The 27,023-nt window shown below is 43.2% G+C and overlaps 1 protein-coding gene across 3 annotated transcripts in view; it reads left to right on the forward strand.

Moving 5' to 3' along the window:
• Positions 1-17,967: 17,967 nt before the first annotated feature.
• The window catches only part of LOC117232741, a 46,222-nt gene continuing 37,166 nt past the window's right edge, over positions 17,968-27,023 (forward strand). For 2 of the 3 annotated variants that reach the window (XR_004493179.1, XM_033492345.1), the window contains exons 1-2: positions 17,968-18,447; positions 25,865-26,281. Coding sequence is in view for 2 of the 3 variants with exons in the window: in XM_033492345.1 (XP_033348236.1) it covers positions 25,969-26,281 (313 nt within the window). In the remaining variant the exon portion in view is untranslated. Of the gene's footprint in view, positions 18,475-25,864; positions 26,282-27,023 lie in introns of all 3 variants that reach the window. The other variant, XM_033492346.1, reaches the window with a different exon arrangement.

Raw genomic sequence — 27,023 nt, forward strand, 5'->3', positions numbered from 1 at the left:
TCTCGAACTTGAGAAGTTTCGTCGAGATAACGTAGGAAATCGACGTGGAATCTTTGTTCGGGTTCGATCACGGAATTTCTAATTCCCGCTGATCCCCCAGGCGGTAATAATGAAAATGATTTATGACACAAGAATACGTATTTTGTTCTTTTCTTTGCTGCGCGTGCTCGTTCGAGCCGAAGATTTTTGTCGGCAATAGATGGGAATGGAAGATTGCGTATGTAATTGCGTGTGGCTTTTGGATCCTTTTTGTTCTTGCTTCTTAGCGTGAAATGAAATTCTATGGTATGATATCGAGACTGAATTTGAGAGATTCCTAGAAACTATCTGGATTTTTCTGTCACGCGATGAAATTTCACGGATAACGTCGAACCGCGGAACGGGACGAGACCGATTAATATTTGGAAAAACGTAAGATTTTCTATTCCATTCCATTCCTTTTTATTCCTTTCGTTTGAAATTGCAAACATTTCGAAGAGTTTGAATTTCATCGAACTTTAGATGGAACGATAGCGACATAAACTGGTTAATATCCAGTTAACCTCTCTACATTCTGAATACTATCGCATGAATGTTTTAGCGATGAAGTAATTCCTTTCTATTTTTTTTTTTTAAGTGAAATAAGTGGAAATCGAGATACGCGACTAAAGATAAGATAAATTTTGCTAGTTAAATTTTATCTATTTATTTTCATTTGAAACGGAAACGTGCAATTCTCGTGAAAACCAGGAAATTTTCATTCGTGTAAAAATAGATGTAGAAATTTTACACCATTTAGGATCCGGATTAACTTAAATTCCTCGTTATCCATCTTCCAGAAGAATTGCTCAACACACAACTAGAGATAACTCCTTCAAGTAAGCTAAGCTATAATTTTCAAACGATTACAAAAGGAAAATAATTTTATGAGGCAAAATTAGATGGTTTCACAATGGATTCTGCATATGCCACTATTATGCATTTCGTGCACCTATGCAGTTGCAATTGCACTCATTTTGGATGGAACTCTATACTCCGGAATGGAATTCCACTGGCAAGAGTGCCAAGATATTGCTGCCGAAAAATGACTGGTAACTGAAAAATATCTTCAAATTTGCGAAACGACATCGAAACGATATTAATTTTTACTGTGATTGATTCGATCGTTAAGTAAATCATCGTTGTATGCGTTTATTTCGTTGTAAGTTTGAACTGTATTTAATTAAACTCGTATAAACGTTTCATTTGAGTAATACCGAGGCTCGAAACGACCCAATACTCATCGTTCCTTCGTTTCTTTTCAAAGCTCGGAAGTCACCGTAAAGAGTTAACCCGAGCAAAGCATAAACAAAAGGCGAAGAAGAAAAGAAACTAAACTACTGCACATTAGAAGATCTGAAAAACACTATGCACACTATACACTCAACAGCCATTACCAACTCGAACATCTCCGCAGTTATTTATCCGATGGCAGCTCTTAAGTGTAACACCGTTGTTGTCTAGCCAGCCGACTGTCAGCCACGATTGTTCGGATTCTTAGCTCGGTAGAGGCAAGCGATAATGGGTTCAATGAACTTTCCAACATTCGTTAAAAGGCTTCTCTATTTCCCCGTGGTGAAACACGCGCGTCTCAAATGTATTCAACGTTCTTTGCGTGTAGGTGTAACTCGCTTACGCAGTGGCGAACGTGTATGCATTACCAGCGGGCAGCTTTTTGCGCTCGTATCAGTAATAGTAATCAGGATTTACTATCGTGCGCCCCGTTATTGCACCATCGCATCGGCTCGAATAACTGCGACAAATGCTCTGAACGCGCAGCTCGTACCAGCGAGCCTCCGAACGCCGATACACGAACCCCGAAGGCTGAATCCCTAGCCACGGGCGTTAACTGTGCACGAAATTGTTCACTGGGCTGACCGGTAAATCGATGACTCGCGCGTTATTCTTGCCTTAGAATCGGGTTACCGAATAACGAGACTCTGCTGCTCTTTCCTTCTTTCCATCGGATAGCGATTCCACCTGTCGCGTTGAAAATCTCCGCGCAGACTGCAAATCTGCCATCGTCCTTCCGATACAGGTAAACGGTCGTAGGAAAATATTTGCGACTGTTTGCCTTACGGCGGTTCAAAACCAATTCCTTTACTCGCTACTCGTTCTCCAGCTTCCTTCGCTATCACTTTTTTTTTTAGCGTTGAAACGAAACAGAGACATTGCTGTTCGCTTACCGATCGAAATCGGTATCCTTGCATTTTCGTACGGAGCACTGAATTTCGAAAAATAATCGTAAACATAATGGATGCACGAAGCAGCGAACAGCTGCTATCGAACTCGGTTCGAGCGTGTCGTAAAACGGTCCGAACCTCGCGTTTCGACTAGCGTGCTCGGCAATAATTCCATCGCGTCGCGGCTCGAAGACGGAACGAAACGACGCAAACTGCGAGGGGTCGATAAAGATTCAATTTCTCGGATGACTCCCGGAACGGTAATTGGTTGGTGCGCAAATGCACGTATTACCGGCAGAGCCGCATTCGGGGAAACGTTCCCCCGGGAGCCCATAATTGTTGATCAAAGCCTCGGCCCCGCCGTTTATTACGATTCTCGCTAACAGAATAAAGAGGCTACATTACGACTGTTATGTAAGCCATTTATCATAGCCATGCGGCACGATAAGAGGTGTTAACGTCCGTCTGGAAGGCTAGCCGCGAATCAAAACGCGCGCATCATCCTGCGAAGGCTTATCCGGCTAGAAGCTACCGTCGGCGTACCGTCATTTGCCATGGTAATTTTTTTTTATCGGCGAACGATACGTATTACTGTGGTTAGACTCGATCGGTTTTCACGGGCCGATATACGCTGGGTTAGAGATTCGAACGAGGATGGAGCACGGTCGTACAGTAAAGAGGAGATGGATGTTTTCTCACGGGTTTATCGCGTGATTGGTGGATACATCGCGTGATAGGGGCTGAGAGTCCGCACGCCCACGAATCATGCGGAATGAACGGGTTTTTCAGGGAGCATGTTGAAAGGTTTCTTAGAAACGGCGATATTCTAAGTATACGTGAAACCTTTGTATACAATAGCGTACCGATGCTTTTATGGCAGAAACAGCGAACTCCGATAAATTGAAATATAACGTAGGAACAGTGGAATTTTCTTATAACACGAGGATACGTATTACATTGGCCGAAGAACCAGATACCAGGTTCCCCTACCATTGCATCGGTTTTTCCAGGTTCTACGGTAACCAGATGTGCTTATAATCTTTAATGACGCGTTTGACACGGATACGCGTAATTTAGCGGGCGCGCTCGCGACTTCGCCAAAGGTGTAACAAAGCCGAGGCTCGGTACGCTACGCCGGTCGTGTACATATATTTCGTCGATCAACGGCGATTGCACGGTATTCTGGCCACAAGATACGCCGAGCACGCGGAACACATTGCGAAAGTGTCGATGCCCGTGTGATCGCCGCTGTGACAAATACTATACGCTCGTGCATCGTGCTCGTGCTCGTGCTCGTACCCGTTTTATCCTTGCTACTCACGAGATATCGATCGACCGTAAGGATCGATGGATTCGTTCGAACGGAGGTCGAAGGTCGATCGTCGGGGTGGTACTCGCGGAATAGGATGCAGCGGTACAGGTTCCGTATACGTATCCAAGTGAAACGGATAAGGGCTTGAGCAAGGATACATCGGATCAAGGATGAGCAAGGCTGGTTAAAGGAGAAAATCGATTTGACGATTCATTAGTTCATTGGCTTTCTCCGTGGTCGAGAGTGTATTCATAGGAAAGTCGAGCGAGCAATTTAGAAACCAGTCCGTCTAGTCGTTCGTTTCTAACAGTAGTGAAATTTATGGACGCGTGGAAAAAGCTTGCTCGCTTTACGTCAGGCAATTGTCGGCCTTTTTTCTCTGTTTGTTTATTCCGCGGGAAATAGATGAGCCCAAGTACCAGATAGAAGTCAATTTATCGCGGCTAACGTAATTATTTGGACTGTCTAGTTTTTTGTTGCTCGTGTCCATCCTGGACGATCAGTCTCTAATTAATAGTCCACTAATACCAGAGTTACGACACAGCGCGGTTTTGCCGCCTTAGCGTAACTCAGCAACGTAACTTGGATTACGTTAAAATTTGTTTGTTGAATCTTCCGACAAGCCATTCTTCCGAGTTATATTAACTATAGTGTCCGATGATACTCATACGGGGGCTTCTTTGTAAAATATGAGTCGTAAAAGATACGCGGCGTACGTCAACGACTATGTACTTCTCATACATTAAAAATTTCATGGCACCAGATGATGATATTCTAACGTGTTATTACCAGAAAATAAACATCAAATAGCCATCATCAACGTAGTAGACATAATCAAATCGTCAGCGGATAAACTTATTACGCTATTTCGCCATAAATTACATCGCTAAAATTCTCGGACAATTTCACACTTTTACCAGTAAACCTGGTCCTATCTCCTCCACTTTCTTTTCTTTTTACTTTTCACTTTAATTCCTTTTCCTTGTTTTTTCTGTAAAAATAAAAAAAAAAAACAGCCAAACTATTTCCTACCTTCTGCATTTCGCTTACGCGTACATATCGATAGATAACGTCTGTAGATCTGTAAGTAGGCTTTACCTGTCACGAGATCGCGTAACTCCATCGAATTCACCGACCAACGAAGAACGTGTGTGCAACAAAAAAAGAACATACAAATACGTATCCGACCGTGATCCGACGAACCGAGAGTTCCGATCGTTTGGCCGACGCGACGGTGAATTCCGGTGGAACGTTGGTGTTTCGTTGTTGAAGCAATTACGTGGCTAAAGGGTTGAGCCACGCGATCCACGTTGGCCACGCGTGTTAAATCGAACGATTCGCAAGAACGCGTGTAATACGCGGCTCGCGTGCGATCGCGGCCGACGCGATGCTGGAAACGCTTCGATCGTGAAAAATCTGCTCGTATCCTGCCACCTCGTGGCCGCGTATATACGTGGCGAACGCGCGCGCAATCGTTGCAACAGATACAAATGAACGAGCGACTGGCGCGGCAAATCCTACATCCACCGGTGCACAAGCAGAAATAATAGTTTGCCGCGTGGAAGCATTGCCCGGCCTGTAACCGGTATTTAGAGGCATTCCTTGGCTGTCCCGCGATACACTCATAAACCCGGTATGCCTCGAATTATCTTCGTTCGACGGAAAAAAAATCATCGAACAATGCCGTAGTAATATTAACCGGGATCGACACCGGTCGCGCACACACGCTAGCTAGCGCGAGCACGCGCTGCTTTTATCGTCCACGAAACCTTCCCCAGCTCTGATCTGTCGCTTTCTTCTTTCCCCGATGCCTGGTTTTTATTTGGAGGTTGTGCTAGCTTTCTGTATTTTGTTAGATCGCGTTGCGTCCTTTTTCGCTATTGTTTCCTCCTTTCGTTATCTAACACGCTATATTTTCCAATTTCTCGCTGGATGCAGTTAATCTTACGCACGGTAACGTTCGTTCGAACGATTTCATTTTAATCGTCGTGCTGTTTCTGTGCCCGTGGTCTCTCGGTACGGTCTCTTCGTTATCCAGCGTCTCCCTTCAGCCTGAACAATCCAAGTGACCCAGTTCAGGTTCAACGGAGAGGCCTGGAGGCTCGTTACTCGCTCGTAAAGCGTAATCGGCCGAGGTACGTTCGCTCGTCCTCGAGCATCCGTCGAACGCACGGAAATGACAGAATAACTGTACAGAGCCGAGTTGCTTTGCGGTCGCAAGTTCGCGTCCCCTATGAAAAATCCACGAACCAAGTGCTCGTTAATGGAACATTTGCCGCGCGCGATCTTTCGAAGAAAGGGTAATTAAAATTCTTGCCGCGAGATACCAATTACGGAACCAACCGAAAAACGATTATCCGCTCCGTATTATCGTATGAATAAGCAATACGTTGCAAGCGCATTTATCCGAACTCGTCGATTAACAAATAGTTCGTATAATTGGAATTTATATGTTTAATAAGAGTCCGTTAATTCCTCCCGTTGCTTCTCGATTTCTCGATTTCTCGTTCGAGTAACAACGGTTCGCGTTTCGATACGTGGATTTCATCGACACGAGTCGGTCGATCGAGGCCCGCGTGTCGTCGCAATAAATGGAGATCACCGATTTTCATGTTACGAGACTTTGATTAATTACTTGGATTATGCAACGCTAGGAGCCCCTTAAATGAAGTTAATTTTAACTGTAAGGCGCATTAGGGTAAGATTTCCCAAACAAATGAAGATAGATGAGGTGTGAAATATGCTTGCATATAATTAACTAAAGAGCAAGGGGGAAAAAAGAGCGAACGTAGGGTACACCAGAGTACACAGTAGGTGTTTGTTAAATGTTATTACCGGGTAGAATCTATGGAAAAATTAGGGTGATTAAGGAAAGATACGAAGTGGTATTAGAGATAGTAAAATGTTAAATTGCAAGATGCTAGGTTATGAAAGATGAGCTATCGTTAATCTATCTGTTGAAAGTACTTCAGCTATAATCTGCCGAAGCTAATAACCTAATCTAGCTAGTTATCCAATTATAGTTTTAATCAATATTAATGGTCCTGTACAAGATACTAATATCTACAAATATCTAGCATCTAGCCAATCTATAGCAAACTCTTAGTAACTACCAGTTTCACGTACAGACTGATGTAGATCATCATTACTTCTTCAGTTAAAGATCTACTCTTACACGAAGCCCGCGTTTCCCACTGCTTTCGACGTATAATCAGAAAAAGTTTTTCCCGATTTATTTAATAGAAACCTTCTTGCTTTCAACATTTTCTTCGTCTTTGTTTTATCGTATTTCTTCCGGTAAACATATTATTACTTTGATTAAATTTGTGTGATTATCCCTATGTACCGTAATAATATTGGCCTTCTTTTTCTTCCTCTTACAGCGCCTATATTAAAACTCTATTAAATTCCGCTTTTCGTAATTACTGTTTATGGCATAGGCCGATATACATGTACGCGACACACCTTTATATTTATCTCTTAATTACTATTACTTTCTCCGCGCGAAAATCTCCAACTTCGGTTAAGTCTAACTCGTTAAGTTTAGCGCGTTGGGCATTTATACGAGGCGTGTCGAGTTAACGATCGAAGGAAGTGCCTTTGTAACGTTCAGGAAAAATCGCAGAGCTTCGATCACCGTGTGAAACAGTTTAAAATTTAAAATGGCAAATGATCAAAGATTGGCCGCGTGCATGCACATGCATGGTCAGATGCACGCCCGATGCATCATCGCCGTGTTGCACAATTTACCGTGGCTCTCCGAGCCCAAGATGGCGCGAACATGACTATAAGAGAAATTGAGAGTTTAATATTTATGAATGGTTAAGAGGAGCAAGGCGACTTTGTATTGCCTTTTTACTATACACAATGTTTTTCGATACGATGGAACTACGGCAGTACGAAGCCGTTTGTATTCCTGTGTCAGCTACGTGTTTCGCAACCATAATTTTACTTAGAGAGAATAACAATTTACTTAGAGAAATAACAATTTTCTAATCGAAGAAAATTTGTTCTTCGACGATAAGGACGCGAACAGTATTCCTGACTTTAGGCTAATATTATTTATATCTTATGGCGGTGTAGCCGTTCCAAATATTTTCTCCAACAAGAGAACGTCACAACGAAATAGAAAAATACAGTTTGAGTTTAGTGTGTTGTATCCGCGATGAAATATTCGGTACATACGCGCGCGAGACCTGTTGTGCAATGTCTTTTCTGGAACATTTATCTTGGTCCAGCTAGGCAGGCCGTAAGTGAAAAGAATTAATTGCATCGTTTTATGCTCGCTAATATGTCAAAAAGAAATTTCAGCGTGCGTATTTATCGAACATCGCTCACCAGGATTTCTCCATGAAGAATGACGAATGTTAAAACGTTCTACGTTGAATCGCGAATTATTCCTGCGTATTTTTCTTCGTTATAAAAATCAATGAAATAGATAAATCGCGTAAAACATTTTTCCGAGAGATTTTAAATAAACAGATTAATGAGAACTGTTGCATACCTCTTCCCTTTTTTTTTAGCACAACTCGATTAATCGTATCTCCAAACTTACCGACAGCTGCGAGACGAGATATTTGCTGGAGAATCATTAGCTGAGAAAACCATTTCGCAATCTATCGAAAATTCAATTTCGCGTTGCAAAGATCTTTCGAACCAAAGGTCGTGAGTTCGTCAACTCGACCACTTGCAACGTGCAACGCGAAACCATCCCCTACGTGAAACTCGACCTATCGCGTTAAAAGCCAGCGACGATAGTAAAAATGGTCGTTGTTTGACGTAGGCGAGAGGCTCGCCTCGTTTCGATCCTCGTGTCGAAAAAAGGAAAGAAACGAGGCTCGAAAGAGGTGACTTTGGAGTAACTTGTCAGCGTGATAGAGGCTTTTTGCGAGGCTACGGGGCGCGTTACGACGGAAAACAAAGTAGCCACACTGTGAGATGACTCACGTATTTGGTATTCGTTGGCCGCGTATATGTTCTTTTTTTTCCTCCGTGGACGATATTTGTAAAAGTACCGGCGAGTGCAAGCGCGTAATAGCGCGAACGCGCGCGCACCAAGGCCAATGTAAATTTGTCTTTCGACGTTTATTCGTTGCAAAGCGTTAATTTCTGCGGGTTACCGCGGCCCGTTGCGACGACGGTACGCCCTTAAATGGCGACCAGGTGGTGGCAGCGGTTTCCACCTAGCGTTATTTGCATTGTTAAATATTACTAATAATCGGACCTGGGGCGCGACGCTGCAGCAAGGGTTGCGCAATTTACGAGCTAGGAATAAATACATCGCATCGCCTACAGCCTTGGACTAACGAAGTTGGAGCTGGTGAACCAGTACGAGACCGTAAAAACGGAGACCACCGGGAGGCTTCTACTTCTTGCCACGGTCTCTACGTTTCGCGAGCCAGATCTCGAACGCGAGATTGTTTCTCACTAAAGCTCGCCTTTTTCGCCAGAGCTCTCCAACTATGTTAATCGATATTCTGGCATTCGATGAGAAAGTTGGATCTGGAATGACGTTGTTCGCGAAGGAATCGTCGGTCATCGTGAGTAAGGTACCTACAGGAAATGATGGGCTGAAAATGTAAAATTCGTTCTTTGGTACGTTCGATAACTATTTCTTGATCGAATCGAGACTCGGAGGAAATGGAAACCGATTTAACGTATCAACGATAGAACGATAATTTGCTTAATTCGGATATGTTGCTGCTATTAAAAGTTAAACGAGAAAATTACGTCGTTCTATATTTGAAAGGTAATTTTATTTTATAGACGCATCGCGATATGTTTTAAGAGGCAATGCGTATGTTTAGGAAAGGTTATAAGGAAATGATTTACTCTGATGGATCTATGATTGGATATGGGACTTGTAAGAAACAGAGGTTCCGTTGTCACGCTAGAAACCCCATGGTGGCGGCAACTAGAAGTACCGCTACGAGTATAACTCGCTTCCCGCTTGTCTCGTCGTTGTTACGAGTAAATTGGCAAGTGTTTATACAAATACCTGTAATTATACACTGCATCGAATAAAATATACACGACACTGTGGAGAATTCTTAATCGATAAATCGCGAAACTCCACATTTCGCAATATTATTGCTATTAAAATACTAAGAGCGACTTGATCGCATCACGGGCAACGTTGCGTAGGATTTTATAAAGTAAACGAAGTCCAAAGTAACCGGGAACAATCGTTTCGTCTTTCCGTGAAATACCTAACGTTCCACCCTAAAAAATCGTACGGATCAAACTGCCAATATATATTCGATGGTAATGTGAAAAACATCGTAAACCACAACGAACCAAAGAAGGCAAGGCAACGAGACCCACGCTTTCAATTCATTTATACAGGTCAAACAGGCAGTAAAACGATGCCGAAAAAGAAAGAGCAAAGGAAAGTGGGAAAAAAGGGGGAGAAATAAGGACGGGTGGGAAAAAGCAAAGATAAAACGGGACAAGAGCGAGGTAATATCGCGGCGGAAAAAGTTTGGACTCGGAGACAAAGCGGAAATAAGCGTCGAAACCGCGATTCGATGCGTCCCCGGTGGCGAAACGCGGTATGGCTCGCTTTTTTGGCCGTGGTGCGGTCAAGCGAGGTGTCCGCGATGACGAATAATGCCCAGCGCGCAAATCAACGCCGTGAAAAAGAGCGTGCAATCGGGCAAGAAACCGCGCCCGTGTCCCGATCGATCGCGACCGCGTGCGACCGCTGAATGACGTTGTTCCGTGGCAGAACGCAAGTTCCGTTTTTGCGGCATCATTGACATTTTCATTAAGCCGCTTCCCTTTACAGAGATTCATGATTATTTATAGGCCGATTAATGACCTCCGTGGCGCGTCCCAATCGATCTTTTTTCCACCGGGCACCGCTGATTGAGAGTCAACGCGTGTTTCACCGACAGATAGCATGGCGGTTCGGTCGACGTGGAATGCGAGTGTCGACTGGTGATGTTGCCGTTGCTGCTATTAAAGCGTCAAAGCTGTATCGCGCGTTGAACGCGATAATTATATCTAAAATATTTATTTCGTAAAAGCGACGATCTTATTTCGCACGTCGGTTGGAAACTGTTCCGAAGTTTAGAAAATAAGCATCATCGAGGCTGTATTTTTCAAAGTGTTCGAACTATTTCGTATAATCCGAAAAGGACTACGCTCTAACGTACACGCTCGCTAAATTCCGTGCCTGGTGAAACAAATTGCGATCCAAGGAAATAAAAGTTCCGCGCGTCTCAGTTCGCGTTTGTAAATTGTAAAGCGCCATAGAAATTATTACCATCGTCTGTTTAACATTGCGCATTCCTCGTGCAACGTGTGGTACATCCATAACATTGTTGCAAAACAAGGTCGGCAGTACCACTTCTGCACGGGATTGCCTCTTAACATGGAGGAGGACTGCGTGCCGCAACGTCGCGTCAACCACGATGCAATCAAGCTTAAGCGTGCAAATGCGACGTACAAACAAACGCGAACTGGAACGGCAATTATTTACGTAAGCATCAGGATCGTGGGATCTTGTCGCTGAATGACGCGTCGTTAGCTGGCAGGATCGATATCCCGTTCGCGAAGAATTATGACTGGTCATCCTTCGGACTGAGCGAAACTTTTAAAATCGTCGATTGACAAGTAGATTTCGATCGATCGTTTCGGCGATTTTTGATAACTGCAACCGGAGTTAGCGATGCGGGTAGTAGGCGAAATGGCACGAAGATCCATAACCCTATTTTTACAGGGATGCATATCCGTAGGAGAAAAATTCGATTTTACAGCTGGCTTTCGATCTTAAAGATGTAACTTCTTTTTTACAACTTCCCTCGGGCTCGTTGTGTTCGTTAAGGAAAAAGAAGGAAAACGCTTGGTTGGTGTTTCGCTGTACGCTCGCACGAACTCGAGGCGCATTAATAAAGGCCTGTATCCTCAACAGTTGTTAATTATTTGCATTACTGCGTTCGTACCTTATATTATTCTACCGAAGCTGCCATTCCATCCGAAACTTAATTAAATGCATTCAATTTGTTACACGTACAGGATTATCGACGGAATAGTTTTGCGTGCAACTCCAGCGACGTTGAAGAGCAAAGGCGCTGACCTTCGGAAGGTCATCCGTCTTGCAGCGATAGACGATATGCTTCCGTGTGCCAGCAATGGCTACGCTACGCTCTCCTCGAGAAATATATTGACCCACGGTTGAATAAAATCATTATTCCTGGCTGTTTGACGGCTGGTTAGTCGATAGAAGCGATTAAGTTGTGAAATTATTTCGAGAAGATGTGTTTCGCTAAATTTATAAATCAATGGTTTATTGATAACGTTGTTTATTCGCGGACGAAGCAAGATATGGTTCGAAGATATATGAAATTTTACGAGAGGATGATTACGTATCGAGCTTCCAACGTATAGATGCGCTGTACGATTCCGACCGGTGAATAATAATTACTTCTTTTATTTCATTCTTACTTTTTATCAAATGGAAGTTTGTCAAGGGAGCGCGATTAAACTGACACTGAACGTTTCTTTGGAGAAAATGATTAAGCAGGCAACTGACGCGACGGTTCTCAATCTTTTCCCTATCCGTTGCGATATCTAAACTTCGTCTATTAAGCGAATATTCCTGCTATTCGATAAAACTTATCCTCCTGTCTTAATTAAATCTTCGCAATAATTTAACGTCGATCGTTTCGATAACAAATCGAGAAACGATCATTTTTTTCCCATATATCTAAGGCTGTTTCCGCGCGGAATGTCCTTTTCATTTTTCCTCGGATCAACTTCGTTTCGTGGAAAACGATGTCGATGATACGTACACATTTTTCTTCGATGACAGATTTCTTCGAGAGGTAGAATTCTGCCGAAGCAACGACGGAGAACCACTGCGTTAAGGCCAGTTCACGCGTGTATGCGAGAGCGAGTGCGAGAGTACACGCATGTACTCGCGTACTTACTAGACTCGTGAGCGGTGTACAAACCCGGGGAATACGTACGGCATGTTTGATGACACTCGTCCCTTTGAGCGGCGCGGAAAAACCGACAGGCAGCTCCGTCGCTCAGGATGTCACGCAAGTTAACACGCTTTGATAACGTCCGCATTAGCACGTTCAACCGGACGTGAATCGTCGATGATTAACGCCGTTTCTCGGCGATCCGCGCCGCGCAAGATTAGAGATTCGCGGAAACTTTCACTCGAACGACCAGGTAAAACGACCACGCAACACGGCATGCGTATGGTAATTAATGCGATGTGATTCTGCAGGCGATCGACGCGAGTGAGCTGGAGATCACTGGCGACGAGGCCGTGAGGCTTAGTCCAAGTTAAAAGCCTCTCCGAGTATTCCAAGCGTTTTCGACGATAATGCGAAGAAAGAAGAGAGAAGATTTAAAATAACGCGGAGAAATATCGGATTATCATCGATTCGTGCAAGACGCGAGTTTCGTTTCGATCTGCCAATCTCGTCTTTATTCGAACGATTCGCTTTGTAACCTCTAAACAAACCTGCTACGGCATCAAAAGAACCAGAGCTAGACGATCGTACGCCGACGACGATCGAAACAAAAATCAAGGCAAGTATACTTGGCATCGACTACTATCCGCTCTCTTTGTCGATCGACCACTCTGAAACAACAACGTGACGAAACAACGTAACCGGACAATGCGTATAATCATGGGGCGTTCATCGAATCTATCACGGGGGATAACGCCAGCGATAAAGTATCTGGCAAATGCGTTTCTCCGTTGAAAGACAGCCGAGGAACACGAAAAAAGGAAAGAGGCGAAGAAACAGAGAGAAAATGCAAAAAAATGCTTAGCAGGGTGTGACTCGAGTCAAAGGCAAACAATCACGTCCACGTATCCTTAGCACAATGCCAGTCGCGATTCCAGACGAGGCACAATGAGGCATAATTCAAAACGAAGATGCACGTTATAGGGGCGCTGATGTTCTCTCTGTTCCATCCATGACCTCGGTCAACACGCTTCGAAGAGAAGAGAAACGTATTAATAGGCCGGCGCGGCGCGTCCCCAGCCTACAATGAACGGAGCCGCTGCTCGTCGTTGTAATCAGCGTTGTGGCAAGTCAATAATCATTCCGCGACCGGTAATTACGGGGACAATGACGGCCAAGTAACAATTTCTCGTCTAAACACTGCCATCAATATTCTCCGCGTTCCGGAGTAATTAGCAGGTGTCGGGACGTGAAAGCGTTTTCGACACCGTAATGGACGATATGTGCGTATACGCGAGTGTGTTTGTACAAGGGGGCAAATAATCAACGGGGAATTCGAAGGAGGAAGCGACGAAAGGGAGTATACCGTGTGATTTCTTTCGAATCTTTTCTTTCGTTTCGGAAGGCGAGGCAAGAAATGTAGATGAAAAAAGACATTCTAGTTGGCTGAGTTATTGGCAGGTTGGATGAAAGGAAGAGACGTAGAGGAAGTGGAAGATGTTAAACTATGCTGTTAGTTCTAATTAAGTTAGAGGATAATATAGTTAACGATAGTTGAGCGATGGAATCTATAGATTTCACGGTGCTTCTTGTACAGTGAGATTTTTATCGTTGCTCGAATAATTTTTCTGAATACGCCACGATAACTACGATTTTTCTTCGTCGCTGAATCTACGCTGTTATTGCTACGTACAGTGTCTACTATAATTTAGTTTTTCAATGTAACGACAGGTAAAAATAAATTTCAGAATCCTGGCCATTGGTGACCAACTGGTGAACGAGCCGAGTTTCGCATCGACCAACGTTGATACACCATAGAAACAGTATCGGTAGCGGTGCAACGTTGCACAACGATCAATCGTGTTGCATTATTGCTTGCATACCGATACGCAGTTGCTCGTTTTTCCGAGAAACAGGCACGTTCGATGAATAGGGTACAAGGAAACCTTGTATCGCAATGCCCGAGCGTATCGCTGACATCATGAATATTAATAATCCGCTAACGGTACCTGTTTTTGCTATCACGACCGGGCTATGCTCAGGCATTATTGTTCATCTAAATCTTGATCGGACGAGCTCGAAGACAAATTTTGATACCTAATGAATATTTAAAATATTTCAAACCGGCATATGATTAATTATTTTACCGAACATCGATTATCACGAAACATTTCAATCCTCTAATTTATCTTTTATTATGATTACTATTCGGAGATGATCTTTCAAAATTAAAGAATCACGCGATTCAACGTGTAAGAATCGTTATGTGTTTATTCTATCGGCTATCAAATACACACAGAGAATCAATTTTATTTTCTAAGATAAAAATAGAACTTTTTACCTTATAAGAATAAATTATCAAGGCTTCGTAGGGTCAAGTAAGCCAATAATTGACAGCGATGATATGTAGTTATTTACTCATCAATCAGTAACTATAATGTAGCTATGAAATGGAGAAGCATTTACAACAGTACTTAACGGATGATTCTCCTTTGCTCCTTGTACGTCTTCGATAAATCATTTTTAGACTCGCGTTCGTTTGTACCTTTTTTATCCACTAGATTTTTTCATCCAGTCAATTTGCTGCATCAGTTTGGCAACGATCTATCGAAGCATCCTGCGTATTATAACAGCGAACAGTATCATTTTCCTATGAAGGATCGTAGTTAACAAAGTTTCGCGATTGAATTTACGTTTCGTAACGTGTTTAACGTTGCGTAACGCGTGTCTAACGTTATTCAAACATCAAACGTGGAAGATATTTTGGCAAGAAATTCATATTTACATAAAGTGGTTGAAGATCTAGCTGATAAATCCAGTCTCTGTTAAATTTGAACGTTACGTGAACGAAATTAACTATTACAGTAAATAAAGCGGAAACGATGTAGATAACTGTAAGCGGGGAATTAGCCAAAAAATCGCGAGCTAAAAATTTCACGCACAAAACCAATACTTTCTCCGTTAAGTATAGAGTAGCGTAGAACGTAGCGATTCGTCCGAAGATTGACGACATCCTGCGATGCGTTCGAGGTTAAGGAGTAATCATCGGTAAATTCATGTTAATTGTTCGTATAGACATAGCGAGGGTTAAAGACGATCTTGAGAACGTAAACGGATATTGCGATCTTATGAACGGGGTACGGAGGTCAATGTCGCAGAGAGTCGCGTTGTATAGCGGTTCCTCGGGAATTCAGAAAAGTAGCACACCATATGTTCGAACAGCATCTGGTGAACAGGATTTATGAATAGTTTAGAAGTACACGTGAAATCATATATGTAGCAACGCGATTAAATCAAAATGAAATTATAGAAAAGTAACTATGGTACAAGCATAGTAGAGTAAAAAGTTGAATAATTTGAATCGCGTTAGAGCAAACATAACGAAAGAAACGCGGAAGGAAAAGGGGATATCGAGGAAAGAATATAGTTCTTCTATGAAACGGATAAAATATCGGTGTCAAAGAAAATATCGAAAAAGAGCATTGAAAATACTTAAAAGATCACAAAACTTGGCAGGATGTATATTCGATGAATCTGCTGGTTGCCTTCGAGTGGTTTCAAGTAACGACTACTGTTACTATGACTAACGTGGAAGTCAAGAACAAGCGTATTCTACAGAAAAATTACAGTAAAATGGCAAAAAAACCAGCACGTCCTTTGCCTAACTTTTTTGCAAATCTCGTTATAAACGAACAGAAACGTAAGAACGCGTGCGAGGTCTTTCTCACGGAATACCTGTTTTTACTGGCAAAACGTTTCTTACTCGGTTTAGTATGTACCTGTCTCTCTTTGCATGATTGTATAATCAGTTTCATGGAATTATTACTTCCTCGTTCTTTTCAAATTTTTCAAAACGAAACGTAACGACGATCTCTGAGGAACTATTGCACAATCGTGGATAAAATAACGTAAAGGATGGATCCACGTAACTCGATCATTCAAATTATCAAACGTAAGTGACGCGGTAGTTGTAACAGCGAACAAGCAAGCCAGAAGCTTATTTTACGTCTGAAGCTAAAGTTTGGGAAACAAAATTGTTAGTCTCCTTTAAATTCATAAAAATAATAAAAAAAAACAGATCCTACGTTAAAGTATACACGCAGGAAAGATGGAGAACCTGGAAAGTAACGAGCTGGTTCACACGAAGAATGACATACCAAAACCGCCAAAGAAAATATTTCTTCCGCGACTTTTCCTCGGATTTAATTACAAAAGTAACGCATGGAATTATAACGCTGTAATTGCACGTGCAAAAAAATCCCTTTTTAACGAAACTGCAGTCAATTAAACTCTAATTGGATTTGACGATCTTGGAAGAAGCCCATAAATAGATTTTCCAACGGGATGGAAAATACGGCGACTAGCCAGATCGAATGATTATTAATAAGTCGTTTTACAACACGCTCGATACATATCCAACACGATTCGAAGTGTTTCAGAACGCATCATCGCCGAAGGACAAAATAATCCGATGGCCTTCGTCGCTCAATGAAGATTGCCACTTGTTCGCTCGTCTAATTTTTTCGAAACTAGAAAACGTACGCGACGAGAATTAATAGAATCGATAATTTCTACCGCGCCATCCAGTGAAACATATTTAAATGATGCTTTAAACCGGAGGAATTTATGCGAGCTATACAAACGCGTTACAGTTTACTCGGTTACATCGCGAAATCCTAAATTAATACGATGCAGTAATCTGTGTTAATTACACGGACAGGTTATATAATACACGGTTGTTTATTAGACCGCGAACGCTGCAATTAAACCGTGGTAGTCGACATCGATTCGGCGATAATCAAGCTAACGTTGGATACTTATCCCTGTAGATGATCGAGGAATCTCGCATAGATATTAAAGTATTGGTGGGCATCGATAGCTTCGAAGCGTGTTCCAAGCTTCCAAGGAATCGGCTTTTAATGGTATTTTAATTAACTTGACCCTAACCCTAAGCCTAATCAAACGCGAAATATGAGTCGGAATTGTTCAAACTGTGCCTTTCGTAATACGAGAATCGAAGATCATATTACTTCCTAACTTAATATCTTTAAATAATATACTTCTGGTCTATGTATACCGTAAACCACGTTTCTCCTTAGCTTCATGGGAATACACGAAGATGCCTTAAAAGCGGTCGGAATCAACGTGTTACGCAACGCGGTACATCGCGAAGCGATTGCCCGCCTATTAGAATTTCGCATTAATCGCGTGGCGCGATAGAAAAGCACGCATGCTTAGGACCGTGTCGGAGCGAGAGGAAAATCGGTTGGAAGAACACGGAGAGAAGGGTCGCGCAGCGGGAAATCTGGCACGGAACCGGAAACGGGCTAGTTGGAGCAGCGGAAAAAAGAAGGCAGAACCGAAAGCCAGTCGAATAGAAAGGGAGTGTGTAGAGAAAAGGCGGCGGCGGCGGCGGCGGCGGCGGGAGTCGGCCGGTGTGCCCCCGAGTCTGCGCGATACAGTTTATTTAAAGCAAAGTTGGAAGGTGGGGGTACGGTGGCTCGGTCGGTCGGTCGGTCCGCGGCGCGTCCTCGCGGAACGCGCGCGAGCTTTAGTCGCACGATCTCGTCCGGAGCGTCGGGCCGCTCCACGTCGCGCCTCCAAGCCTCGATCGATCGATGGATCGATCGCGCCGCCGCGTCCCTCTTCCTGCCGCCCGATCCTTCGAGAAGTCGACCGATCGTCCGTTCAGTTTGTCGTCGATCGTCGATCGTTGATCGATCGGTATCGATCGTTGGCCGGTCTCGTCGTTTCGAAGGACAGAGGCGAAGCAGGATCGTCGGTGATACCTGTCCAGGTGAAAGTTTTCGATCGAAAGCTCGATCGTTTTCGTTCGTGGCCATGCTCGTTCTCGTCGCGAGTTCCATGGTGCAGGTGAACCGCGTGCGTGCTACGATCCGGACCTATGTTCGATCTCGTGGCTCCTGAGAGATACCACGCGTTTACAGGATCTCAAGGACCTGCAGATATCGTTTTCGAATCGGCCGAGACCCGAGTGAGAAAGGTGCGTACGCCGCGCTACTCAACGCAGGTGCCAGTACTTTTTTTCGTTCCTCTTCTCTCCTTATATTTCTTTTTTCTTTTTTCTTTCTTTTTGGTTTCCTTGTTCGCTCCTTTTTTCCACGTGATGCACAGAGATCGTTTTACTAGCGCGGTGTACCAATATCCAAACGAGCCTGTCGATTCCGATGGGAACTAGATGGGAAAGATGGTATTTGGTATCCGCCTCGGTAAGCTACGGAATCGATCGACCGCTGTGTTGTTTCACAACTCGTGTTGTTTCGCCGTGCAACCAATCTATGGACGAATTGATATCGCTTCACGATAGAATACATAATAGACATGAATCCAGGTACATAAAACATTGGCCGAGAGCAAGTTAGTGTTGCTGTTGCGGTCGTGAGAGCGTTTTTTTTTTATTATTATTATTCTCATGGCTGGCGTATGAAAATCGGGGCTAGAAGGATCGTGTGGTGTAACTAGGTGAGAAAAGATTACGAGCTCATGGTCACCGAGTCACGGTGGAATTTATGGCCGCAAAAGATTAGTGTCGTTTATGAAGAAAATTGGTGACAGTACGATACAGAAATGGTGCGATTTGCGATCTTCTATAATGTGGGAACTCGCGATTTATAAAATTTCACCGATAATATTAATTCGAACGGTTTCTGCTTCTTACCGCCGCGATTTCCAATCTGTCATTCGATATTGATAAAAACGCATGAAATATGATATGGAAGGACTTGAACTTCGAGGAGGAAAACATAAAGATACAATATTAATCAGTGTAAATGAGAAAAATTATCGAAGGTATTCGCATTATGACGGGGGATACTTGGTAAAAAAAGAATTAGCTACTGTGGTTTGCCAAAGAAAAGTAAACAAGCTGCACTATGTGTATATTTATACGACGGCAAAAATGTTGCACGACGGCTTTTAACTTCTCAACCAACCAGAACGAGTTAACTCGTCTTCTATGAGAAACGCTTGCGCAGCGAAGTTTGCACTTTTATAAGGATAACACTTAATCAAAGCCTGTTGACGAGTTTATTTGGAATTTTCTAGTGCTGCGAGGCGAGTCTCGGATAGTTCGAGAAAGAACACGATCGTTCCAGTGATAAAAATTCTACCGAACCGATGGACGTGGTATTCCTTTTTAGCGACATTACGCGAATGACAGATCGTTTACTGCTTAAACGTTGATCTATAAACTCACCGAGAATTCTATTTCTATAAATCACTCCATCTCGGGCTCCAACGAATTTAGAATTTTAATAGTTTCCCCGCATATAAACGATTTTTTAACCGATTTGTTAGTTTGCCTCTGGTAGTCGTGTGTCACCTATTATATGAAATTGTGTAAGAAATTGAGGGATGTATGGCACGTTTGTTAATATTTACGTTCGATCGTAGTCCTGTAAGGAACGTTAAAAGAAACAGAAATGAAGGAAAAACGCAAGATAAACGCAGTTTTGACGAACTGAAGCGAAAATGCGAAGCAACTTGCTTGTGGATGTGTACGATTAATGTAAACGTTTGATAATTTCTTACGATAATCTTTTTTCAACTTCTTATAGAAAGATGCGTGCGTAAAGATCTGCATATATGCAATGTTATTAGAAGAGGGCATATTAGAACAGGTATAATCAAACATTTTCATGATCTTGCCTTCGTTAGTCGTATATATATTCTTCCTTCGAGTCGAAGAAAGATTTCCATCGAGAAAACTAGCGCTTTTAAATCAGTAAAATGGCTACTTACTTTACACACGCTTGGTACTTCATAATGCCGATCGCTATCTATGCTAATTACATTCTAATAACCTGAATTCTTAAGCGGAAGAAATTCACCGCCATCAGTTCCAATTTAAGCATAACCGAGTTCGAACTCGATTTCTTTCGCTTCCTCCGATTCTTAAAATCTCAGATAGCACAGTGGTTTCACCGATTGCCGAAATACTCTGACGGCAATTCCAATATCGATTTCACAGAGAAGGGAATTTCCATGGTTACGGGACGATCTCGTCCATGATTAAATAGTTTGTAATTAAAAATGATTTAATTGCTAATTGATCGATACGATTACAGAAAAAGAGGAAAGAGAAAAGGACGAAGATTCGAAGTAATAAAATTACGCGATATTTTAATTTCAATGTCAACGTAAGAAATCCTGATGGAAACGAAAGACATTAGAAAAACTAGTCGAGATATCGAGCAAACTGGCGGTGAATTGCGATGGAAAGGACGGGTAAACGCGCTAAAAGGCCGCAATCGCGGCGGTGGTTTCGTTCTCACGGAACTCTGTTGCACAATGCCAAACGCATCGCGATCATAAATTCAGATGGTCCGCCTCTAAAAATAACCGTACAGTATTTTTTTTTCCTTCTCTTCTCTCGCTATCTGAGCGCGAGCAAGCTCGTTAATTACAACTGCGACTCGTAAGAAAGTAAGACGCTGCACGATGCACGCTGCCGACTTTCCTGTATGCTCTTAATTAAATTCGTTGGAGCGTTTCGCGCGTAGAACCGCTGGCGGACGCGTGCGGCGTGCACCGAGTCGAATTACGTCAGGGACGCGGCGGAATACCGTCACGCGGAAAGCATCGAGCGTTTCCAGGTCGGCGTGCACCGCTAATGGGCAAATTGCTAAATCTGGGACTTTCACTTGCCTCGATCCATTATGCGCTCGCTACGGAAAGCCTCTTTTCCATCCAACGTCCTCCTTCGTCGCGTGTTCCGTTCGTGCTTTGTCGTCGGATTCTTTTCGTGGGCTATTTTTTTACTTATTAACAAATTAAATATAATTAGCAAGGTAGGAGGGAAATAGATGTTGCCGTGATACAGTCACTGTGAGATAGTAAGACAAACGTGTGTATAAAACGCTGTACTGAAACTACGTTAACGCTCCGCCCGAGTTAGCTAAGTAGCCTACGTAGACCTTCTTTCTAAGAAGATTGTTCGAGGTGGAAAAAAGGTTAATAATATTGCACGAAGCGTTGCCTGACAAAGGGTAGAATAAGGAGGCAGACCTACAAAAGTACAATAGCATGACGCGTGCAAGTTGACAAGGCTATGGACCTGTATCGTAATACCCGTAAATGTAATTGCAGTTTTATATTCCACGTACATACTTTTGTAACAGAGTACGTTTTTCACTCTTCTGGAAACAGACAAAAATTTGAAAAGAATTTTTCTTACAGACTGCCCGGTTTTTGTACAAGCAATCCGACGTTCTTGACTGTATAACACGAGAAATGTGTAACATGGACTAAATCTACAAACCTTAAGCTGTGAGAGCAGATAATATGAGAACCGTGACGCAAAAAGAAAAACGCCACTCCGCATCGATCGCGAGAGTTTTAATTATCGGCGTAACGAACCTCCTCTTGTAATTAATCTGGTTCGCGCTTCACGGCAATTTTACCCAATGAAGCGACGCGTACCGGCGATTACGCGTGTTACAGATGACAAACGCCGTTTGATTACACCGGTGCCTGCCGATACCAAAAAAGGAACGCGTTCGAAAGTGAAATGGCGCGCGGCCCGGACGGCTTCGCGAACGAAAGAAAGCGTTTCGAAAGTTTTGCTTGTCGAGGACAACCGGCAGCCCCTGCTTCTCCGAACGGAGATCGAGAGCACACTGCCACTTTGACCTTTGGGCCATCTCTCGTACCTTAAGGAATCGTAACTTTGGAATTCAGCCGAGGGACGTTGAAAATGGCCACTTCGATCTTCTTGCAATGTGTCGGACGGTAAAGTCCAAGAAATATTTGCGTACAAGAATATCACGTTCGTGACTTTACGTTCGTGCACGGTGTAGATTCGAGGGATGGAAGTTTCCTCGACGAATAAAAGGTGCACCGTGTTATACTAGAAACGAAGATTTGCAAGTTGGAACATGATAAAATTCACGAAGGAAAAAATAAATTTAATCAAACATTTTAAAACAAAGGATCGCGTATGCGGGGGCAGAAGCTATTTCCCGTGGCGGAATACAAAACGTTTGACCGAACACGGCAGGCATACTGAATCACGAAACGCGCGGAATAAAGCACGCACTTTTAACCATAAGTCTTCATATCCTTGTCATTACGACACGATAAAATTTAAAGAAAGGTACGAGTCAACTACGCCTCTCGATATTCCCAATGAAAATATCAAACTGAAATTATACAAAGAGCCACCTAGTTTCTACACTCTTTAAATGGCAGCAGTGGTTATCAACGGGATGATATAGCAATCTCGATAATCGTCACTTTCGCCATCGATATTTTAAAACATCGTGAAATTTCCACAGCGCTCGAGCTTATCGTTATTTCTTTCGTCACGAGCAATTAAACGTCCATTACGCGGCGATTACGGTAACTTGGAAGCAAATAATCGAAAGGATCAAAGACGGTGGCAGATTGTCTCGTGGGTTTCAGGGAAAAAGGAAGAGAAAAAAGTGCTTGCTCATGCGTATTCATGACCGGAACCATGGATAATGCCCGGGGTCTCTGCACATCATATCTTACACAGCTGGAATATTAATTCTTGTCATTCGTATGCGATGTGAGTGCAATGTTGCCGTGAACGCGCGCGCAAGGCTGAAGAATGGTACAGGTGCAAGTCACCTAAGAGAAACTGCGTTTTTGCGTATCCCCAGACATGATCGAAGGGAAGACGCTGCCCTGGAATTTAAATTGGCTCGATCGAAGTAATTATTTCAACCTAATTTGGATCAATTAACGGATGATAAAATTTGATGAGCTGGGGAAAGAAGTTGATTTCTCTGTTGGTGGATCTCGATTCTGCGCTGGATTGGACTGTACACTGTAGTTTTTCACGTGTTTTAAGAAAACACGAGACGTCCGAAACGAGTCCAATAATAATAGATCAATGTTCGTGGAACTTCATTTTGTGCAATTTTTCGACGTCCTTTCGCGGCATTATTATGCGAGATATTATACGACGCGTCGTCAGCGAATTAACGTACTATAATTTTTATCCGAATAATATACGTGTAAGATTTTCAATGGAGAATATAAAGTAAGTCGCAAGATTAATAACGTTGCCACTGAAAAGTTTGGGAAACTGTTTGACGAAACGAATTACTAGCATTTATTATACTACGATACGTCATAATTATCATATAGGTATCGTAATTTAGCGCAAAAAAAAAAATATAATACACGCAATTTTGAAAATATCGTCTCGTCGTTGATCCGTTGCCGATTAAAAACGCATCTTTCCACGAGTTGCGTTCGCGTCAAGCCCGCGATAAAATATCGCGCGACGAGCATCAAATAACAAGTAACAAGAAACTCGGGGGTTGATTTATAACGGTATGATTTAAACTGACACGGTAAATTATCGAGTCATCGAATGCAAAAATCTCATTTGTCATAAGCGACTGCTAACTAGGCGGGGCAATTTGTATGGTTTTTCTGGTCCAAAGAAATTGCAATTGTCGTCAGGTTTTTGTTAATGTAACTTTATAATTACGTCGGTAGACGTCGGTGGAGCGTTTACGATCGCTCCTCTATGATATCCAAAACTTTCGCTATTAATCGACGATCTCTTTCTCCCACAAATACTGTTTTCTTGTAAAATGACTGGCGAATATATTCTTCGCGTACTTTCCACAACAACGATAATAATTTCCAATCTTTCATTGCTGCAACATCGCGGACGCATCTGTGAGTAGTGGCATGTAATAAAAACGGCGTTATAGTTTGAGCTCCCATTGAAAGCAGCATTTCGTTCGCTACGTAATTTGATCATCTTGAGTTGCAAAGTTCGTGTAATCAATCATCCACCGCACGATGAAAGTAGTCGTCGTTATTTCGATATTATTCCAGTTCCATAAACGCGTCGATGAAGTACCATATGGAGCAAGAAGTCAACGACAGCGCTCCGAACACCCATGTAAATTGGCGTCCCGCTAATCACCGACAGGGATTCGAGTTATAAATTTTACACAGTCGCATGTGTCCCATTCATCGGAAAGAAAGTGGATCGTTATTAACTTGTTCTCGATCCAATTTTGTAATCAAATTATCGTGTCATTAACTGGATCAAAAATCAACCTACATCTTTCTAGGATCCCATCAATCACCTCGGATTGCGAAAATGGAGCTACCTACTCTACTTACTTTAAGAGAAGAATCACTTGGAATTTTCAGCGCTCGTATTTATCTTGAATTATAAATAATTCCATAGCTTTCACCTCTCGACAAAGCGAAAACTTCGTCCCATTGAAAAGGTTCACCCGCTATTACGTAGATCCGATAAAACGCCGATAGACGAAGAATTTTCGAAAGACGAAAAAAGGATAAAACGATACGCGTCGAAGCGATACATCCAGAAAAACCTTACACGTCTATGGGATCGTCCGATTCGAAGATATCAGAGCATAACGATTTAGATGTGGTTTCGAAACTCCGACGATCAATCCAGCTCCATCCCAATCAATTAGGACTAATTTGTCAGCGTTGTTCGTCGCGTGTCAACGCCAGTCGCAAGAACAATCTTTAAACGACCGCGAACCAGACTCATTCCATCATTCCTTGGCCGTTTTTCCACGCCACTGTCTCGTCGTCTGAAAGACAAACACCGGTGGCGACACAGCGGTACGCCACCAGAGATAATCATCGTCATAAATTCATCATCATCACCATCATCGTCAAGCCAGCCTGAGGAGCATAATCACTCGTTAGCCGAGGCACACTTCGCCGCCGGCGAATCACTGTCAAGGCTGCCACGCTTCGTGGAATAACGAATTCCTTCGGAACAACCGACTCTTCCATGCTTTTCTTCGTCTGCCTGATATCGTCTGGATCACGGCATAAGCTTTTTCTTTGTTCTCCGTAAAAAAAAAAAAAAAAGTACATACGTTTTGCGTCGTGTTTTCAGGTTCGTCAGATTCGCAACAAGTAATTCCCTGCCTTACGTCCCGTTCACATATTTATGATACATGCACCGTCCCAATGATTCACAGATGCTTTGAATACGCGTTTGCAATCTCGTTCGATATCTTAACGGACCTGGCCAGATAACAGAATCAAGTATATTAATTCGTTTGTCAGGAAGTACGGGAGGAAATAAAAATAACCGTAAATCTAAAACATCAGATATAGAGCATGTTTGCACGAACTCGGCTGATTATCTATTTGATTAGTTATCTCATTATTAGAGATGATTATGACATCTGCTATGCGGGTTATGCTCGTTAATATACGTTTCATATACAGTTACAACTAGATCTGAACCGCGGATAACACCGACTGCTTTTCGAAACGCCTGTTATCTAAACGTTGACCGATCGATATAATTTCGTTGACAAGTGCTGTCAAAACAACATCGTCCTTTTCGAGCGATAATTGTTCGTAAAGAACCGATCCTAAGCGAAAAACACTAATATCCTGCGTATTTTTGTTTTCAGAACGGACACGTTATCGTGGTGAAACTGCCGATCCGCCGTGATACGAAATAGCCGCTCGCGAGTCTAGTGCGTATGAAATCGTGGAAACCGAGCCGTGTGTAACGATGTCGTCGAGTGGTGAATTTTCGACTTTGTCCAGTGGCGAGGCTACCGGAACTGGCGACGATTCGTTGCCCAGTTCCCGGGAGGCTACCGCGGAAGCTGCGAGTTCCGGAGCTGGATTCATGCCGTTGCGCGAGTTTCTCGACAGATTCTCGTTACCGAGGGTGGTAAGGGTGGAAGGTGCCGGAGGAAGGCCGATATTATTGTACAAACAGCAGCAACGATCGCTGAGAGTCACGGCTACCCTGTTGATGCATCGTTACCGCCATGACGTGAAGGTTGGGCCTGAGATCGTGATTCCAGAGGGATATCCTGGTGAGTCGACTGGCTTCTTAAATTTTCTTCCTTTTCTCCATCGGTGGATCATAGCGGCCACAGCGGATTCAAATTAATCGATTCGCCTTTCGAACGTCGAACGATCTACGCGCGAAAATTAAAAAGCGTCGTATTATTCGACTCTAATCGTTCGGCTTCTTCACCGACGATGTCCATCGATTCTACGTTTCCACGCTAATTTCCAAGTGTTCGAGAGTGAAACTGTCTTGGATCGCTCGTTGATTCGATACCCGACTAACTTCTATTCCGTTCAATTATCCGGGTATCGTATCTGTCGCGCTATCGATAATACGATCGACGTGTAACTCCCTCGGAACCAGATTCCACCACTACAAAACGTTTCGTTATCCGAGCAATCTGCAAATAATAGGTACAACAGGAGACGGAGTTGAATGAGTCTTGTACCATTTTCGAAGCCGTCGGTTGGCATTCGAGACAGCTGGTACTTTCCCCCCCTCGGCCGATAAATCAAGTCAAGGAGAACCGTCGAAACGCGAGGCATGGAAAAAGCGAGAGCCAATATCCGTGGCCGGCCAGAAATTCATTAAAGTCCGGTGTGCCGGTGTGCTGGTGGCACTTAATGGACCGCGAGATATCCGCAACTGCATAGAATTGACCGAGCCCAACCGTAGTGTCGATATATCGATCACGTCGCCGGCGATGATCGATCGTGCGCGCGAATCCTATCGGGAATTCGATCTCGGATTAAAGGCACTGGCGG

Source organism: Bombus vosnesenskii, unplaced genomic scaffold (assembly GCF_011952255.1).
Source record: "Bombus vosnesenskii isolate JDL3184/JDL3185 unplaced genomic scaffold, Bvos_JDL3184-5_v1.1 scf7180000013293, whole genome shotgun sequence".
Taxonomy (NCBI): Eukaryota; Metazoa; Arthropoda; class Insecta; order Hymenoptera; family Apidae; genus Bombus; species Bombus vosnesenskii.